General features: G+C 42.0%; 1 protein-coding gene across 3 annotated transcripts in view; it reads right to left on the bottom strand.

Moving 5' to 3' along the window:
* Window positions 1-21,095, bottom strand: part of luzp2 (leucine zipper protein 2) — a 146,603-nt gene that overhangs the window by 32,621 nt on the left and 92,887 nt on the right. For all 3 annotated transcript variants that reach the window (XM_061246766.1, XM_061246767.1, XM_061246768.1), the window contains exons 4-7: window positions 20,784-20,865; window positions 8,792-8,854; window positions 6,512-6,574; window positions 3,794-3,856 (exon numbers count right to left, since the gene is read on the bottom strand). In XM_061246766.1, coding sequence (XP_061102750.1) covers window positions 3,794-3,856; window positions 6,512-6,574; window positions 8,792-8,854; window positions 20,784-20,865 — 271 coding nt within the window. The remainder of the gene's footprint in view (window positions 1-3,793; window positions 3,857-6,511; window positions 6,575-8,791; window positions 8,855-20,783; window positions 20,866-21,095) is intronic.

Raw genomic sequence — 21,095 nt, 5'->3', positions numbered from 1 at the left:
CCATGGTCTGCCATTCCAGATGATCCAGATGCCTCTGGTCATTTCTGGATGCCAAAGTGGGAGGAGAGCCACTGCTCAGGGTGTGTGGCTTACTGCAATTTTCCTGTCAGACACGTCAGCTACAGCTGTCTGTAATGAGAAGAATGGCATAATGCAACTTGGTCTTAATCTAAATTTTAATTACATTACATTAATTGGTTAAAATGATCGCTACAGTAGGCCTACTGGCACAAATGGATAGATTGCATTTGTAAACTCTATTTGACGACTATTGCAATATTTTGCAACAATTTCTCTTAGCTAATAAATGTAATATAATATTACAACAGTGGTATGCAGAAGAGTATCTCTGAACACACAACACGTCAAACCTCTATGTGGACAGGCTACAGCAGCAGAAGTCTAATAAATACCTAATAAAGTGCTCACTGAGTGTATATAATCCGGTTGTGCTCAATATCAAAGAGACAGAAAAACAACAAGACATGGTTATTATTTTTTGTCTGGAGGTCAGGCTGACTTGGGACTTGAAGCTTGTGACTTGAATAAGACATGGTCCCATTTCTGTGAATCTCCCTTTTTCATCGCTAACATCACAAACTCCAAAATCCCAATACGATATTTGGCAAGGGATTCCACGGTTTGGCCTGAATAAAACTGGGTTGCTTTGGCTGTCAGTTTTGGATCATTGTCCCGCTGCATGATCATGATGAAGCCCAATTCGTTTTGATGCATTTGCTTGGATCTGGGGCCTGTACCGCTAAAGCAACTCCAAGAACACTGTTCACACGATCATATGTGGAGAGTCTTGGAGAAAGCCAGAGCATGTCTTTGTATAGCAGCCTTTACTTTGCTGGGTGAGTCTGGTCGGTTTGTGAAGACATAAACACATCTTGAGGCATGGGTGAGGGATAAAGAATTGATCGATTCACTTTGTACATCTTTTAGCCTACACATTTTTGTGTTTTTGAGGGAGATTAATAATGATTTGTTACTTAGCTGGCCCCTTTAAAGTGAAAAGCGACTTACAGTTTATTACACAAAGCAGCGGAAAATCCCCCCTGGAGCAATGTGGGGTTAAGGGCCCGTGCACCAACCTTCCGAGTTTCAATCATGTACTTTAGCCACCAGGCTACAGGCTGCCCCCATTTAGAGTCTCACAAGAAATCCTCACAAGGCGCCTGTATTTTTATAAGGTTGCTTATTCAAGAATATTCTTTGAAACCAATCCCAAGAAAATAAATCATTGCTGTCCGTATTTATTTTATGTCCGCCTTGTACTGTGGAAGTAGACTACAGATATGGTTTCCACTTACATTTTAATTATGATATGGTTGTAACATGTAGGCTAGCGAATGGAAAAAAATGGCTTTCCATTTAAATGTTCAAATAGTTAGATAAAGTGCTTCAGTCTTAACTTGAAAATCTGTTTCACATCAAAAGGACATGAAAAGCAACTTCCCATTTGTATTTTCACTTAAATTATTACAGGAACATTCATGGGACACATAAGTTAAAAACATGCGGGTCTGGGGGATTCTTTATATGAGGCAGTTGACCTCCAATGTGGTTTACCTCTGCAGCAGAAGTCATCACGGTGACTTTCATAAGTCAGCTGGTGACCCTACTTAGTCTGCTTGGTGATATAGGCCCCTGAGCAGATAAGATGTTTCTGTTTACTTTGGCATTCGTCCTGCTGTTGCCGTCAGCAGTGACATCATCAATGTGAGCCAGTTCCAGTGGCGGCCACACCTGCCCAAGCCATAACACTACCTCCACATTGGAGGTGTGCTTTGGATCATGGAGCTGTTCCTTTTTTTCTCCATATTTTCCTCTTTCCATCACTCTGCTACAGGTTTTTAATGTACGTAACTGTAACCTGGCCATTGTAGCATAGCCTTTATTTGTTGAACAGTAACAAAGAGATTTTCTTCACCATTCAAAGGAATCTTCTGTCATCCAGTTTGCCATTGCAAAGCTCACCAGTGCATTCCTGCTTCTTAATAATGTACCAAACTGTTGATTTTGACAAACCTATTTTTGGCAATGACTCTGATTTAGTTATTCTCATTTTTCAGCCTAATGATGGCCTGCTTCATCGGCATTGACACTTATTTTGTTTTCAATAACAACAGATGGCACTCCAAATGCGGATGGCACTCCTAGACCTATCCTATTACTTTTGGTCCCCTAAAATTGAGGAGATTATGTATAAAAAGGGCTGAAATTCTTTCATGGTTCACCCAATATGGATGTAAAAACCCTCATTAATTGTAGCTGAAATTCTGCACTTTAACCACCATCATTGTTTTTTTATAACCCGTTTGTTTGCTGGAGTAAAGAAAAATTAAAACAACAAAAAATGTGCCAATGTTCAAATACTTACAGACTGCACTGTCTATGTATTCTTTGACATGTACATTGATATGCCAGTCACACATGTCTCTGAAGCATGGAGCCAGTCTCATACAGTCACATACATCATATATTACATGGAAAATTACATATACATTAGGACAAGCAGAAACAGAAAGGTATTCACACCACAGTAAATATGAAATATTTGTTTCACAGCTGATAAGGGGCCTGTAGTGCAGTATTGATAAATCTGCCCCATAGTGCGGAAAGATTTCGCAAGAACCTAGTGCTAGGTTCCAGCTCAAATGATAATAACAGCGCTGTTTATTGCTTTTTTGTCAAATGTGCACTGAAATGATCAATGGCAAGTCCCTTTCCAGAAAGCCACTATTTGGAGGGGAAATAATTGTTTATCGAAAGAAAAGAAAGCACACAAGAAAACACTACAAAAAAACTAAATAAAAGTAAATAAATCTCAAATAGTATTTTAGTTTCATATTGAGACAAAATCTTATTTCCTTATTTTTTTCTAAGACAAAATAAGACAAAGTATCTGCCAATGCCAATATCTCCCTGTACCCCTCCCAAACAAACAGTACCTTAAAACAAGCTAATATTTTCTACTTGGGAGAAGAAAAAGATCTTAAATCTTATTACAAGACTAAAACACTTGTTCAGAGACATATTTGGCAGTGAAAATGATTCAAGCCATTTTTATGAAGTCATTTGTGTGAAGTTTAACCTCTTACCGCTTTGCTAGAGTCACGTGTAGCTGCTTCCAATGTCCTCACGACGCATACATGGTAAGATACCTTCTGTTTGTTTGTTTTTTTAATTTTTTAATTTTTTTTTTATCCAAAGCAACTTCCAGTTAGCCTTAGCCACTAGGCTACAGGCTGTCCCAGCTATGTACCTTAGTCACTAGGCTACAGGCTGCTTCAGTCATGTACCTTAGCCACTAGGCTACAGGCTGCCCCAGTCATGTACCTTAGCCCCTAGGCTACAGGCTGCCCCAGTCATGTACCTTAGCCACTAGGCTACAGGCTGCCTCAGTCATGTACCTTAGCCACTAGGCTACAGGCTGCCTCAGTCATGTTCCTTAGCCACTAGGCTACAGGCTGCCCCAGTCATGTACCTTAGCCCCTAGACTACAGGCTGCCCCAGTCATGTACCTTAGCCACTAGGCTACAGGCTGCCCCAGTCATGTACCTCAGCCACTTGGCTACAGGCTGCCCCAGTCATGTACCTTAGCCCCTAAGCTACAGGCTGCCCCTCAGGATTCCATCTGAGTAGCTGGTGATGCATATCTAGGGAGAATGTGTCACCGGTGGGACTTTCAGTGTGAAAACAGCCTCGTGTTTGAGGGAGGTTGTTCAGCGAAGTGTGATAATGGAAATTATTCCAGAAAGAAGGAAGAAAAGCACATATTCCTTACCTTAAAAATCAAATCCTTTTTCCCATATCGTAGCTCTTTCAGTTGAGCCTGGATTTTTTTGGACTGCGAGAGGAAGATAAGGACACATGCATCAGATTATTTGAGGACAGAAATTGGTTTGAGATCATATAGTGGGACTTTAAGACTGAAAGGCAGAGAACCCTTTTGCTAGGTCATACTCGGCAAGGATTTAACACACAACCAGAGACCTTGAAGCACAGGAAAATATGAATCATCTCCTCCAATTAAGAGCAGCACATACACTCAGTGAGCACTTTATTAGGTATACCTGCACAACAGCAAATATTTATCAGCCAAACATGTGACAGCAACTAAATGCATAAAAGCATGCAGACATGGTCAAGCACAACAGGGTTTGCAGAGAATGGTGCAAAAAACAAAAAAAAAGTGCCGCCATGATGAGATCTGCACAGCTGTTGAGCCCTTGAGCAAGGCCCTTAACTGCACATTGCTCCAGGGGGGATTGTCCCCTACTTCGTCTAATCAACTGTAAGCTTTGGATAAAAAGTCTCAGCTAAATAACAAATGTTGATGAGGACACCAAATCCAGGATTGGGCGGTGGTATTTGGCCCTCCAGCCATCCCATCCATGTAACACATTAGCCAGGGGGTGTGGGTTGTGTAGCGGATGCTAAAAAGAATTAGCCATCAGACACAGAAGTATAGGAACGTCTTTACTTCAGCATTTCTGTAACTCTTCTTCATTCATTTTTCGTAGCTTACATCAGGTATCATAACTCAATACAGTGCCCTCTAGGGTCTCAATGTAGTTTCAGATAAGCGCCATAATATAATATAGTAATCCAATTCAATACGGAAATAATGCAATGCAAAATAATAAAACACAATGAATGAATGTATGTGGACACAACAGTGTGGCAGCTGGACTCGGCTTGTGGGAAAGAAGCAGGAATAAACCTGGTTAAGTAGGCACACGTCTGGATTGCTTAATGAATCAGTCCAGGATTTAAAAAGAGGAATCAACAGGAGAGAGCTGTGTTTGTGGAGCTGAAAAACTCCTATATTGTTTTTAATTATTTTTGGCAGGAAGCCTTAAGCCGTATTTTTTATTTATTTATTAGCTCTCTCTCTTCCCCATTTCAGAACACGTGCAGTAGCCGATGTATGTAGGTGCATGACTAATATTACACCGTAAAAATAGCAATGAAACGTCAACATGACTTAAGACCGGGTTTTGCTTGGTCACAATGCAAGACATCAAAATAGCAACAAGCCAACAATCGCCATTACCATGCCTCACTTCATGACCACCCCCTCCCCCCCCCAAGATAGGGGCATGGTCAGTGGCTATTTTAACCCTTGTGTGGTCTCAACATTCTGTACACTCCCCTTGTCCTAAGGGTAAAAAATTATCCGCCTTCGCTAAACCCCTAAATAAAGCAGCTTAAGCGAAATTGAATTTTAAACCCCAAATCTATTTTGCATGAAGAAACAACCTGTCACTCATCACAAACTTTATCATCAAATTTCAAGTTGAAAACAATTTAGGGGTTGTTTGTGTGCTGTTAAACATTTTTGACCCTTGAAGACAGGGATGTCAAACTCAATTCCCAGGGGGCTGCACTGTCTGCAGGTTTTTGTGGTTTCCTTTCAATCAGCAGACAATTAAGTCAATTAGCCAATCAATGACTTGAATGAACCACTGGTGCTGAGAACAACCCAAAAACCAGCAGACACTAGGGCCCTCCAGGACTAGCGTTTGAAACCTGTGCTTTAAGACAACACAAGGGTTAAAAGCAAAGCCAGTGGATGGAAAAAGGACGACTGCGTCCCTCAGAAATGAGTGATGACACGCCGCGTTTGGGTTCCCGCCGCACTGTGCCGGGACCGGGATAGAGCCCCTGGGGCGGTTAATGTTACTGTGGCAATGAATTTTTGGAAGCTAATTTCCACTGACTTGGATGAAGTCTGTTTTTTTAGAATCTGTACTTTCATACAATCCTGTCACGTCCATGCCCCTGGTCCTATTTGTTTTTCCTTTTCTCTGCTTTCACTCCGGTCCTTGTTTTACCTCTCTCCCCCATTTCGTGTCTCCGCCCCCTCACTGCTTATATGCACTTCCTTCCTGTCTTGTCCCAGCTGTTTCTCGTTATCTGTTCCCCAGCACTTACACCTGATTATTTGATTAGTTAATTTGTAAATATATTTAAGCCTGTCTTTTTAAGTTCTTGTTGCTAGTTTGTCAGTTCTGTTTCCCTTGTGTAAGGTTGTGTTCTGGTCTAGCCTCCATTTTCTGTCTGTTATTGTTCTGTTCGGCTTTGGATTTCTGTTTTATGACTCCTGTCTAGCTCTTTGGACTCTCTTTGAATCATGCATTTGTACCTCTGCCCTGTTTTGACTGACCACTTGATTTTTGAACCCTGCCTGTGTTTTGGATTACGCTCTGTCTGCCCCTTGATCTGTCTTTATTATTAAAGCCCGCTGTTTTGGCACCTGACCTTGGGTCTGCCCTTGGCTCCTCTGGCCCACAAACCTGACACAATTCACAATTTACAGCGAGGACATGTAGCTTCAAATAAAATGATCCCATTTAACCACCGAGTCATTCACAGGGGGGCTCACCAATCTGGCCAATTTAACATATTTAGGTATTATTATATGAGGTAACATATTGGTGTTACCTATTAGCCAGTCGTGAACCCTACCTGCAGATACCCACGGAGAAACTGTCATTACCTCTTCCGCGTGAATGCCGCACAGCTTGTTGCCAGAGAGAAGTTTGTTCTTCAAGCTTTTGTTCTGAGGAGTAAAGAGAATACATTTCAAAGGTAAGCCTAGTGGCTACATTTCAAAGGTAAATTCAGGCACGGGAAACTGTGGGTGTCACGGTTAAAAATCATAGCTGAAATCCTACTGAGACGGCTCATCTCGTCTCAAAGCAGTCATGCATTTGGATCACAGCTAATAGGATGCACCTGATTACCGTTCAAACCAGGCTCACCTTCTCATGTTGATACTGCTGTTGTGGAAATTTGCTAGCTTTACCAGCGCATACTCCTGTGGCCAATGTGTTTATGCAGGCAACCAATAATTAGCTTTTGACATTCTAATGAAGGTGTTAACTCTCCACAGCATCTCCACTTGACTACAGCAATTTCCCTTCTCACATACTTTAGCAATTAGTTACCTTGGAGACAAGAAGAGTATATCCATTATACTGCATATACGCTCAGTGAGCATTTTATTAGGTCAACCTATACACCAGCTTGTTTATGAAAATATTTAATCAGCCAAACATGTGGCAGCAACTAAATGCATAAAAGCATGCAGATGTGGTCAAGAGGTTCAGTTGTTTAGCTTAGCTACTACCTCCTCTGTCTTGGTCCCTTACTGTTCCTCCTTTGCTACCTCCTATGCCTTGGTCCCTTACTGTTCCTTACCTGCTATCTCATCTGCCTTGAGGGCTTTGGCAGTAGCCCATATCCAGAAACAGGCCTGCTTATCTAATTACAGTCATGTAATATATCTCTCCTATATCATAAGCAGAGCTCTGGATATAGGTTTTTAAACTGTTTCTGCGTGTAATTCAGTTGAAATCCATTCTACAGCTGATTTAGCTGGACAAAGGCTATTGACATTAAGCAGTGATTAATTAAATAGCAACCATAATAGGTTTGGTGCCTCCAGCTAATTATCACATTAAACAGAATGGATTAGACCTGATAATTCTGATAATGGCAGGACAACAGTTTTAGAGTGCCCTTTCCTGAACAAACATGCAGAACTTCATACACTGTATATAGGAATCTACTTATATGCAGTCTATAGGAATGGAACAATTTTATTTAGCACATTTCCTAATTTCGGAATAACAGATCACAAACAGATCACAATAGGAATCTATGACACAACACTAAAATGGTACCATATATGGATGAATGGTACCATAGCTTGTATGTTTTGGATCATGAGCAGATCCCTTCTTTCTCCACACTTTGGCCTTTCCATCACTTTGGTAGAAGTTAACCTTGGTCTCATGAGTCCATAACACTTCCAGAACTTCAGTGGCTCTTCTCTCTACTTATTTGCAAATTGTAATCTCGCCTTCTGATTCTTACTACTGATGAGTGATTTGCATCTTGTGGTATAGCCTCTATATTGCTGCTCTCTAAGTAATCTTTGAATGGTTGATTGAGAATACCTTCACCCCTGCCCTGTGGAGATTGTTTGTGATGTCACTGACTGATATTTTGGGTTTTTTCTTCACAGCTCTTACTATGTTTCTGTCATCAACAGCTGTTTAGTTCTGTTTAGACTGGTTTCTTTCAACATGTCATTTTGCACTGTGCTGGGTGTTTAATCTGGTGGTCTGTAATGAGAAAACTCTAATGTGCATGGTACGGTTCGTAAAACTAATGCTATTCTGGAGGTTAACGAGGTTCAAACTCTGAATCGAAAACTCTACATTCCATCCAAATTCCCAAGGGTATTATTTGCTAGTACAGCAATGGTCAAGTACTGATGAACTAGGATCTCATGGAAGGAAAGATCCAACTAGACCTGACAATTTATTCAAGCTAGCTCTGTCATTGAAGTGTAAACTGCAACTTACCTTTGAATTTACTCCTTGGAATAATTGAATACTTTCCTTGAATAATGAGAGATATATTATAAATAGCTTTAATTCAAAAGATGTTTCCACAGCCTGACAAGCTCCATCCCTGCATGAATGATGCATGGATGGAGTTCAGTAAAAATAACACAATGCAATAATAACACGTGGACTATTTTATGGGATATTCCACTGTTGGGTGAAGCAGAATTAATTAAACTTACCTTTCCAGCTACTTGAGAGTTTTGAGACTAGTGAGGGGGTAGAAGTGCTTTATATCTGTTTGAGAAACCCAGATGAAAGAGAAAATGTACCTGTATTTTACAGCGAGACAGCTGTCGAGGAGTGTTTCCATGTCTGGGTTTGAGGTTTGGGCAAACATGGCAGCACGTGGCTAGACTCACCTCCTGCTGCAAGTCCTTGATGATTTTGCTCTTCCTCTCCATCTCTGTCTTCAAGAAATTGATCTGAGGAGATGAAATGGAGTCATTAAGACTGATTTCCCAAATCCGTTCCCTATTCAGGCATTCCTTAAGATTTTAATTTGAAACTTCGAAAAAAATGTTCGCTTACAATGACTCTTGCTTTTTGGTTAGAACAGCTGCTCGTGCATGTTTTGCTATTTCTGGCTGTGATGTTTTTAACTTGTTGAAGAACCTATGCACTTGTAAGTCACTTAAGTCAGTTAAAAGTGTCTGCTAAATGACTGAAATGTCAGAAATGTAAAATGTAAATCTTCCTGTAAATGATGAAATGTCCGTGTGAGAAAAAAGGAATACAATTCAGGCTTTTTTGCATAATTCTTAACATTTATGCAATGGGGTACTTCAGCCCATTCCAATAGTTCACCTGAGTTATTCACGGGGATGGAGGCATCCAGGCTACAGGTGTTGCTCATGCACAATTAAGTTTTTCTTTATGTGTCAAATTATGATGAGAGATGGGCATCCCAGGGAAGAGGGATATAGCAACTGGGGGGCTGGGCTATGGGCTTCCAGATGAGGCCATTTCTGTTGGATGCTAATGTGAACCCAATCAGATCAGGACAATATTACCAATATGCAGACACTATGCAGTCAGAAATCATGATTTTAAAACGCTTATATTATGTCCAAAGATTATAAGGTTACTTATACACATGTATTGCATTGTATTTCACACATGTATCTAATGAATTCGATTTATTTTCCTAAAAACTATACAATGTTCAACATTGCCGCCTGGTGGAGTATTTGTTATTGGTGGTTTTGAGATCACAATCGTGATTTCCCAAATGCTTCTAATTTGCATTGACCAATGTGCGGTGGCCAAAACACTCTCCCAGTATGAATATTTATGAAGTGTGTGCTCCCAAGTTCAAAGCCATAACCTTATTATTGTGCGATTAAGGATTGCAGAGATAGTAGTGCATCTTTTCACACCTTGCCAAAAGATTCAAGTCTCCGAATGTTCTGGATCAATTATATAGAAAAAAAACAGTGCAAACTTAGTAATATCGAAGGTTACAAAATTGTGCAGAACACATTTTACCCCTGATTTGTTGTACAATTATGAACAGAGGAGGGTGGGTTTTGCAAAGACAAGGGTTCTAAAGTCAGATGCTGTGCCAACTATCAGTCAAGGTGAAGATAATCTGTTCAGGCTAAATGACGTTCTGCTACTTCTATTGATTTATTTAATTTAATTTTGTTCCAGATTTTCCCCCCATTTTCTCCCAATTTGGTACCCTATCTATTCCAATCACCCATGCTGCTGTGGGTACACCCAGGCCCAGGAGGGTCAGGATATTAGAGAGAGATACGCAAGCCGCATCGTCTCAAGTTCCCACAGCCGTGACTCTGAGGTGAGTGCAGTCAGGGCTCTACTGTATACGGCAATCCTACAGCCCCTGCCGTGTCCCTCCCCCCAGCCTCGGACCAATCACGCCTCTCCATGTGTGGCAGCCAACCTCGGCTTTGGTGTGCAACTGCAATGAACTGATGTCTGCATCAAGGCACTGACGTTATGCTATTAATCAAATCAAGCCAAAACTTTACTGTTAACTTCGTCTCCCCAATTTACTTGCTGTCTGGCTATCGATAATTTTGCTAATGTAAGCCTACAGATCATGTAGAGATGATGTAGAGACCCCCATCAGTCTGGCTTCAGATCGGGCCACTCGACAGCTCCTCTCCGTCAGTGAATCACTCCATGCCACACGAGCAGCCTCCCTCTCCTCTGTCCTCATTCTTCTAGATCTCTCTGCTGCCTTCGACACTGTGGATCACTCCATCCTCCTACCACTGCTATGCGGACGATACCCAACTCTTCATCTTGTTCCCACCATCTGATACACAGGTTTCAGCCCGTATCTCTGCTTGCCTGAGTGACATCCAGAGCTGGATGGACAACCACCATCTAAAGCTCAACCCAGGTAAGACTGAAATGATATTCATCCCTGCTAATAACTCTCCCCATCTGGATCTCTCCATTTCCCTCGGGGATACCACACTCACGCCATCACCCAGTGCAAGGAACCTCGACATGGTGATGGACAACAGACTGTCCCTCTCCGAGAACATTGCGGCGGTGACCCGGTCATGCAGGTTCTTCCTATACAACATACGGGGAATCCGCCCCTTTCTCACCCCCTACTCGACCAAGCTCCTGGTCCAAGCGATGGTTCTGTCCTGCCTGGACTACTGCAATTCCCTCTTGGCTGGCCTCCCAGCCATCAGACCCCTCCAACTTATCCAGAATATATATATATACTTCAGTGAACTATATCTATACTTCACTGAAGTATATATATTTTTTCTTATCAACAAATAAACAAACAACAAAGCAAAAGTGACCAAACTTAACTATCCAAATACTGTTTACCTAGCCAACTAAAAAATACCGAAACACTACGTAAATCACAAAGACAACAATTAAGGTTCACAGGGAGGTAGGAAGGGATGGGGAGAGGTGCTGCTTGAAGAGGTGCATCTTCAGTTTGCGCTTGAAGGTGGGGAGAGATTCTACAGTTCTGACCTCAACGGGGAGTTCGTTCCACCACCGCGTGAGGTGGATATACTCATATATATAAATTTATATATACTCATATACAGAAATTATATATATATATATATATATATATATATATATATATATATATATATATATATATATATATATATAGTAATTCAGTAACTAAAGGAACAATTTCTTGAACTTTAACGCCAATGCATAGTGATAAATTGATAGATGCTCATTTTTAGCGATACTGTCATCAAATTTGTCCAAAGATTTTTCCAATGTTGTAGCTGTGGCTCCATTGTGTCTCTATGTGCACCAGCCAAAGCCACAATAATCTGTATCCACTGAAAAACTAAAAATATTTTCAGTGAAAAAAAAAACTGTAACTTTGTTCCTGTGATATTTGGAGTAATTCTGACTCTTGGAAAACAACCGCCTCTGTGCTGGCACCTGTAGTGGAGTTAAGGGGTCTTCCCCAGCTTACCACCAAAAAATCATCAGACCCTACACCCCTGCCAGACCTCTTTGTTCAGCCTCCACAGGCCGCTTGGCACCTCCCCCTCTCCGAACCTCCACCTCACGCTCATGACTACTGTCTGTTCTGGCTCCACGGTGGTGGAATGAACTCCCCGTTGAGGTCAGAACTGTAGAATCTCTCCCCACCTTCAAGCGCAAACTGAAAACACACCTCTTCAAGCAGCACCTCTCCCCGTCCCTCCCTACCTCCCTGTGAACCTTAATTGTTGTCTTTCTGTGATTTACTTTGTGTATCGGTATTTTTAGTTGGCTAGGTAAGCAGTGTTTGGATAGTTAAGTTTGGTCACTTTTGCGTTGTTGTTTGTTTGTTTGTTTATTAAAAAAATAATATATATATATGTATATATATATATATATATATATATATATATATATATATATATATATATATTCAAATAGGCCCTGGTCCTTATCTTTGTTGTACAGGTAGCAGTTGAAATTGTACTTCCTTCTAGGGTCTTTCAGCGCACTTATCCCTGGTTATGGGTATGCACTTTGTTGTACGTTGCTCTGGATAAGAGCGTCTGCCAAATGCCATTAATGTAATGTAATGTAATGAGATGAGCTGTTCTTTGTTTCAGTTATTTGTCCATCTCGTCTAGCTAGCTGATGAGTTTACTTTATTCTCTTTATATGGCTCAATATTTACTATTATTGCTGTACTCGAGTGCCATTATTTCGGCTGTATGATAACTAGCTAAACTTGCGAGTGAGCGGCCCAGGCTGTCAGTCAAAAATAAATGCATAAATAATTAGGACAGAACGGACACGCCCTGCCAGTCTTGAGTCTGCTATATTAAAAAATTCCAATTTCAATTGCTACCCGTACAACAAAGATAAGGACCAGGGCCTATATATTTTTTTTTTTTCTTATCAACAAATAAACAAACAACAAAGCAAAAGTGACCAAACTTAACTATCCAAATACTGCTTACCTAGCCAACTAAAAAATACCGAAACACTACGTAAATCACAAAGACAACAATTAAGGTTCACAGGGAGGTAGGAAGGGATGGGGAGAGGTGCTGCTTGAAGAGGTGCGTCTTCAGTTTGCGCTTGAAGGTGGGGAGAGATTCTACAGTTCTGACCTCAACGGGGAGTTCGTTCCACCACCGCGTGAGGTGGATATACTCATATATATAAATTTATATATACTCATATACAGAAATTATATATATATATATATATATATATATATATAGTAATTCAGTAACTAAAGGAACAATTTCTTGAACTTTAACGCCAATGCATAGTGATAAATTGATAGATGCTCATTTTTAGCGATACTGTCATCTAATTTGTCCAAAGATTTTTCCAATGTTGTAGCTGTGGCTCCATTGTGTCTCTATGTGCACCAGCCAAAGCCACAATAATCTGTATCCACTGAAAAACTAAAAATATTTTCAGTGAAAAAAAAAACTGTAACTTTGTTCCTGTGATATTTTGAGTAATTCTGACTCTTGGAAAACAACCGCCTCTGTGCTGGCACCTGTAGTGGAGACAGTGAAAACCATGCCTCCTGCGCAATCCATTTCTTGAAGAGATTTATACAATAGATTTGTCGTTGGGCGTCTTCCTCCCGGCTGCCTTATCCGGTAATTCACTTTGCCCCCCTTGTCTATCACCTCATATGGTCCATTCCATCAGGCCAGGACTTTAGACTTGGAGGTGGGGACGAACACCAGCACTCTAACGCCGGGATCAAAACTCCTTGGGTTGTGCCCCCCGGTTGTAGATGTGAGCCTGGGTGGTCTGAGCCTCTGCCATGTGCTCCCTCACCAATGGCCACAAGGTCGCCATCCTCTCTCTCACCTCCTCCACGTGCTCCACCATAGTCCGATGGGGGGGGTCGCCTGACGCCCCCCGGGCATCCTTGGCGAGGTCCAGTGCTCCGCGCGGGCAGCTCCTGTACAGCAGCCCAAAGGGGGAAAACCTGGAGCAGGGCCTGGGCTACTTCTCCAATGGGCAGCAATTGCTCCCAGTTTTTAACGTCGGCCGCCATCACTTCCTATAGCATATTCTTTAAGGTCTGATTGAAGCTTCCTGGCCCGTCTGTCTGGGGACGGTATGCTGCAGTTGAGTCATTTTAATTAATTTAGTTAAGTCCTTTATTATTCGGGACTTGAACAGAGCGAGGCGGCACGGATGGTGCAGTGGGTAGCACTGCTGCCTCACAGCAAGGAGGTCCTGGGTTCGAATCCCCGTCAGCCGGGGCCTCTCTGTGCGGAGTTTGCATGTTCTCCCTGTGTTTGCGTGGGTTTCCTCCCACAGTCCAAAGACATGCAGGTTAGGCTGATTGGAGAGTCTAAATTGCCCGTGGGTATGAGTGTATGAGTGTATGAGTGTATGAGTGTATGAGTGTGTGAGTGAATGGTGTGTGTGTGCCCTGCGATGGACTGGCGACCTGTCCAGGGTGTATTCCTGCCTTTCGCCCATTGTATGCTGGGATAGGCTCCAGCCACCCTGTGACCCTGTTCAGGATAAGTGGGTTCAGATAATGGATGGATGGATGAATGGAGTGATTTAATCTTCGACTGACTTCTTTGCTCCCGGCCCTACCAATTTCTTTTTTCTTTTTCTGATCGGCTTGTTTATGTTATTTATGTTATTTATTGCAATGTTTCTTGTTTTTTTCTGGTTCTGAAAACGTTTGATACAATGGAAGTTAATGAATGTAGCAAACACATTTGCTAAATACCAAAAGCTAACGTTAGCTAATCTCCTCCTGCTCAAACAAGTTCCGGTATCTTTGAGGTGTCAAAACGTGTTCATTAAAAATGTCCTGCTCACAATCAGATCGGGATTTGGAGGCGTGAATATTTTAATTTTGTTGATAAAACAGAATTTTTCTCCTTGGCAAACAAACATTCTGTGGTGTTGACATGATTGGCAATTAGCAAAGTGCAGAGAATGTAATCAGTCTAATCAATCCAGGCTTCAAACTGCAATGATAATACGTACAGAAAAGAAATATTCGGACGTCATTCAGGATGATGGATTACCTGTCAGGCAACCGTGCAAGTAGATTTTTGCAGCGTAAGGACATTAATGGAAACCAAAAGTTGCCTGGAAAGTAGGAAAAAGAAAATTCAACCCTAAAAAGTTGTTGTATGCTTTGAAAATTGATCAGCAAGAATGTAAAGTAGACTACACTAAATGTTTAGTAAATCAGTTTTATCCAAACTGTCTGCTCTTTTCAGTTTCCAAAAAGATGAGTAATCGTGAGTGAAAAGACAATGCAACTAGACTACTTAAGCTTCCCTCTCCAGTGAGAAATTAGTAATAAATTAATGTTATTTGTCAAAATGCGACTATTCGCGTAACAATGCACAAAGTGTGTCGAGCAGATGATAGGCTTCAAAACTGCCTCAAGATCAAAAATGAACGCTACACCCCTCCTGTCTGAAGTCAGGATGGCCTGTAGCGTAGTGGTTAAGGTACATCACAGCAAGGTCTGTGGTTCGATCCCCGGTGTAGCCACAATAAGATCTGGGCCCTTAGCCTGCATTGCTCCAGGAGAGGATTGTCTCCTTCTTAGTCTAATCAACTATAAGTCGCTTTGGATAAAAGCATCAGCCACAATGACATGTAAAAGTTAGTTCAAAAAAGCAAGTAAAGAAAGGTTACCATTGGTGCTTTTCCCCCTCATGATCACAGCTATATGAATAAGCTTCCGAATACAAATAATATTGGACGAGAGCGTCTGCCAAATGCCTGCAATGTATTCCAGAAAATCGGAAGGAACAAATATTAATATAAAGCACATTATTTGTGATTTGCCTTATAACCGATTGGGGAACGCCGTGCATGTCTTGCTCATATTGAATCTGTTGTTCACTCGCAATGCTACAGAACTATTGCAAAGTGTACCTGTAGAATGATTTGATCCCTTGGTAGACACAGTTTTGTGGCACAGCCAGAACATAAACATGTTAACTATGTTTTAGTTAACTAAAAGTTTAGATAAGAGTTAGAGAGTACTGGCAGTAGCCCCAATGCCCATAAGAAAGAAAAACTTCTCATGGGAGTGAAAATGTCTCTCATCTCTCTCTCTCTACTGCCTCTCCCTCTCCCTCTGCTTCTCCAAAGGTCTGTCTGTGGGACACGGAACAAACGGAGTTTGGAGAGAGTACTCTGAGAATATTAGGTGTTTTATGTTGTGACGCAGTGGGGGAAGTGATGTTTTATTGTCCCAGGCAACCTACTGGCCAATTACCTTTTGAACTTTCCGCTCAACATCACGTGGAAGTGACTTAGGCACATCCTTCATGGATGCATGTACAGTATGCAGCACGAACAAGTGATATCAAACTTCAGTACAGAAACCCGCATGTACAGTACATTTCAATTAATAAGTTGATCAGGGCTTCTTTTACATTCTGTCTCACAGTTGAATTTTATGAGACATATGGTGGCTTCAGAAAGTATTCAGACCCCTTCACTTCTCACTTCACTGTGTTGTGTGATTTAATTTTAAATGGATAAAATTGGATTACATAATGTCTGTCTATCAATAACCCATAATGACAAAGTTAAATCATGTTTAGAATTGTTATTGCAAATTTATTGAAAATCAAAAACTGAAATCTGTCAAGTGAAAGGGTCAACATATGTTCTTAAGCCACTGTATTCGAGTATTATTATATTATCATAACAATTTATTCATTTAAAAAATATATTACATTTTTCTCCTATTCTGCTATTATCTTCCCTCTACAGTCCACTATTTGCACAAACAGAGGAGGACACTTATTTGTAGCTTGTGCAGGAAGTGTGTGTATTATGACAATAGTGTGAATTTTTGTCATGTATACATGTATACGTTCAACAGCCTTAATCACAATAATTTTAACAAAAATCTAGCAGTTTGCTGTTTCTGACATTTTTAGAAATGTAACCGAAACGCTTACAGACGCAATCAAGCCAGCTTAATGCTTAAAAAAAACATTAAACCCACTTATGCAAAATATAAAATTCGCTGTGATAGTCAGAGCCAGAGACTTTTGGAAGCTGTGCTTCAGTAATTGCTTCACTGGGCAGCTATGCGTCCCTCTGTTGTGAGTGTGCCTGCGTTGCACAAAAAAATGACATTTCTCTGACACCATTTTCTCTGGCACTATTGCCGATAATTACGCTGGTGGACGTGAGAATAAAATGCTGAACAGACTTGGTAATTAATAAAAAACAGAGCTAAGCAGTCACATTCTGTTTCCTGGGCTATGTTTAACAGTACTAAATACAGATGAACAGCGAATAGCCAAGCCTCAGCACAGAAAGAATGACTAACAAAGAGTTGCTTGTAAGTGTGCAGTTTTGAACTTTTAACTGCAGATTCTGTGAATTAGAAGTTCAATACAAGCCAAAGGAATTCACCCTGGCCGGCAGGCTATAGTCGTGTCATTCTTCTTCCCAGAAAAAGTTGCTTGAATAACAGATGATTCCAGTAACACTGAGCAACACAGGCTGTAACTGCATACCAATGATGTGTGTGTGTCATGGACTGAATGGCAAAATGGGAGTATCACTTCTGCGTATTTGCCCCTGGAGATCAAATGAGGGCACACTGTTTGGTGAGACCACATAATCTATGTGTGAATTTAGGTATGAGTAGGTATGTTTAACAAAAACAAGGGTGAGAACAAATATAAATAATAGATGTATAACTTGTCGAAGGAGTATTTGTGACAAGGAATTGAAAATGTGTTGTACACTTTGAAAAAAAAAAAAAATGTTTTCAAAAAAAGGTGTTAAAACAAATATAAAACTGAGGTATGATTATTATTGCGTATAAAATGTTTTGAACTTTTGTTTTTGTTTCTATTATCTATTTGTTTTTGTATAGCCTAAATCTAGTAGTGAAAGGGTTCGCTATTAGAATAGTGAACATGGTCTAGGTTCTTGTGTGGATACTAAGTAATGGGTGAGGGGGAACAGAAAGGGTGAGGTGTTAATGTGTGGAACAGAAAGGGTGAGGTGTTAATGTGTGGATCCTGAGTGTTGGGTGCAGAGGAACAGAAAGGGTGAGGTATTAATGTGTGGAACCTGAGTGTTGGGTGTGGAGGAACAGAAAGGGTGAGGTGTTAATGTGTGGATCCTGAGTGATGGGTGTGAGGGAACAGAAAGGGTGAGGTGTTCATGTGTGGAACAGAAAGGGTGAGGTGTTCATGTGTGGAACAGAAAGGGTGAGGTGTTAATGTGTGGAACAGAAAGGGTGAGGTGTTAATGTGTGGATCCTGAGTGTTGGGTGCAGAGGAACAGAAAGGGTGAGGTATAAATGTGTGGAACCTGAGTGTTGGGTGTGGAGGAACAGAAAGGGTGAGGTGTTAATGTGTGGAACCTGAGTGTTGGATGTGGAGGAACAGAAAGGGTGAGGTGTTAAAGTGTGGAACCTGAGTGTTGGGTGTGGAGGAACAGAAAGGGTGAGGTGTTAATGTGTGGAACAGAAAGGGTGAGGTGTTAATGCGTGGATCCTGAGTGATGGGTGTGGGGGAACAGAAAGGGTGAGGTGTTCATGTGTGGAACCTGAGTGTTGGGTGTGGAGGAACAGAAAGGGTGAGGTGTTCATGTGTGGATCCTGAGTGATGGCTGTGGGGGAACAGAAAGGGTGAGGTGTTAATGTGTGGATCCTGAGTGTTGGGTGCAGAGGAACAGAAAGGGTGAGGTGTTAATGTGTGGAACCTGAGTGTTGGGTGTGGAGGAACAGAAAGGGTGAGGTGGTAATGTGTGGATCCTGAGTGATGGGTGTGGGGGAACAGAAAGGGTGAGGTGTTCATGTGTGGAACCTGAGTGTTGGGTGTGGAGGAACAGAAAGGGTGAGGTGTTCATGTGTGGAACAGAAAGGGTGAGGTGTTAATGTGTGGATCCTGAGTGATGGGTGTGAGGGAACAGAAAGGGTGAGGTGTTCATGTGTGGAACCTGAGTGTTGGGTGTGGAGGAACAGAAAGGGTGAGGTGTTCATGTGTGGAACAGAAAGGGTGAGGTGTTCATGTGTGGAACAGAAAGGGTGAGGTGTTAATGTGTGGAACAGAAAGGGTGAGGTGTTAATGTGTGGATCCTGAGTGTTGGGTGCAGAGGAACAGAAAGGGTGAGGTGTTAATATGTGGAACCTGAGTGTTGGGTGTGGAGGAACAGAAAGGGTGAGGTGTTAATGTGGAACCTGAGTGTTGGGTGTGGAGAAACAGAAAGGTGAGGTGTTAAAGTGAGTGTGGAACCTGAGTGTTGGGTGTGGAGGAACAGAAAGGGTGAGGTGTTAATGTGTGGAACAGAAAGGGTGAGTTGTTCATGTGTGGATCCTGAGTGATGGGTGTGGGGGGACAGAAAGGGTGAGGTGTTCATGTGTGGAACAGAAAGGGTGAGGTGTTAATGTGTGGATCCTGAGTGATGGGTGTGGGGGAACAGAAAGGGTGAGGTGTTCATGTGTGGAACCTGAGTGTTGGGTGTGGAGGAACAGAAAGGGTGAGGTGTTAATGTGTGGATCCTGAGTGATGGGTGTGAGGGAACAGAAAGGGTGAGGTGTTCATGTGTGGAACAGAAAGGGTGAGGTGTTAATGTGTGGAACAGAAAGGGTGAGGTGTTAATGTGTGGATCCTGAGTGTTGGGTGCAGAGGAACAGAAAGGGTGAGGTGTTAATGTGTGGAACCTGAGTGTTGGGTGCAGAGGAACAGAAAGGGTGAGGTGTTAATGTGTGGAACCTGAGTGTTGGGTGTGGAGGAACAGAAAGGGTGAGGTGTTAATGTGTGGAACCTGAGTGTTGGGTGTGGAGGAACAGAAAGGATGAGGTGTTAAAGTGTGGAACCTGAGTGTTGGGTGTGGAGGAACAGAAAGAGTGAGGTGTTAATGTGTGGAACAGAAAGGGTGAGGTGTTAATGTCTGGATCCTGAGTGTTGGGTGTGGGGGAACAGAAAGGGTGAGGTGTTAATGTGTGGAACAGAAAGGGTGAGTTGTTCATGTGTGGATCCTGAGTGATGGGTGTGGGGGGACAGAAAGGGTGAGGTGTTCATGTGTGGAACAGAAAGGGTGAGGTGTTAATGTGTGGATCCTGAGTGATGGGTGTGGGGGAACAGAAAGGGTGAGGTGTTCATGTGTGGAACCTGAGTGTTGGGTGTGGAGGAACAGAAAGGGTGAGGTGTTAATGTGTGGATCCTGAGTGATGGGTGTGAGGGAACAGAAAGGGTGAGGTGTTCATGTGTGGAACAGAAAGGGTGAGGTGTTAATGTGTGGAACAGAAAGGGTGAGGTGTTAATGTGTGGATCCTGAGTGTTGGGTGCAGAGGAACAGAAAGGGTGAGGTGTTAATGTGTGGAACCTGAGTGTTGGGTGCAGAGGAACAGAAAGGGTGAGGTGTTAATGTGTGGAACCTGAGTGTTGGGTGTGGAGGAACAGAAAGGGTGAGGTGTTAATGTGTGGAACCTGAGTGTTGGGTGTGGAGGAACAGAAAGGATGAGGTGTTAAAGTGTGGAACCTGAGTGTTGGGTGTGGAGGAACAGAAAGAGTGAGGTGTTAATGTGTGGAACAGAAAGGGTGAGGTGTTAATGTCTGGATCCTGAGTGTTGGGTGTGGGGGAACAGAAAGGGTGAGGTGTTCATGTGTGGAACAGAAAGGGTGAGGTGTTAATGTGTGGATCCTGAGTGATGGGTGTGGGGGAACAGAAAGGGTGAGGTGTTCATGTGTGGAACAGAAAGGGTGAGGTGTTCATGTGTGGATCCTGAGTGATGGGTGTGAGGGAACAGAAAGGGTGAGGTGTTCATGTGTGGAACAGAAAGGGTGAGGTGTTAATGTGTGGATCCTGAGTGATGGGTGTGGGGGAACAGAAAGGGTGAGGTGTTCATGTGTGGAACAGAAAGGGTGGCTGGTCGCTCACTGTGGCTTGCTGTTTCGCGGCTCTCTCTGTAGCCTCGTCCAGCTGCTTCTGTAGTGCTGCCTGGAGAGACTTCATCTCTTCCCTGTAAAACCAATCATGACAAATGTCCAGTCACAACACATATTCATAGAATAAATATGGAAGATCTTTTATTAATATTTTACCACCATTTCCCTATCTGGTGTGAATAAAACAATTATTGGAATATGCAATATTCAAAGCTCCTTTTCTCCTTTTCTTTTGTAAATAATAAAGTGATTAATAAAGATGTATTTTGTACAGATTTCATGTTTACTTGTATTTGTAGTACTG

The sequence above is a fragment of the Conger conger genome, chromosome 6, assembly GCF_963514075.1.
Source record: "Conger conger chromosome 6, fConCon1.1, whole genome shotgun sequence".
Taxonomy (NCBI): domain Eukaryota; kingdom Metazoa; phylum Chordata; class Actinopteri; order Anguilliformes; family Congridae; genus Conger; species Conger conger.
The sequence above is the reverse complement of the archived record's forward strand: the minus strand, read 5'-3'. Positions and strand labels throughout refer to the sequence as shown.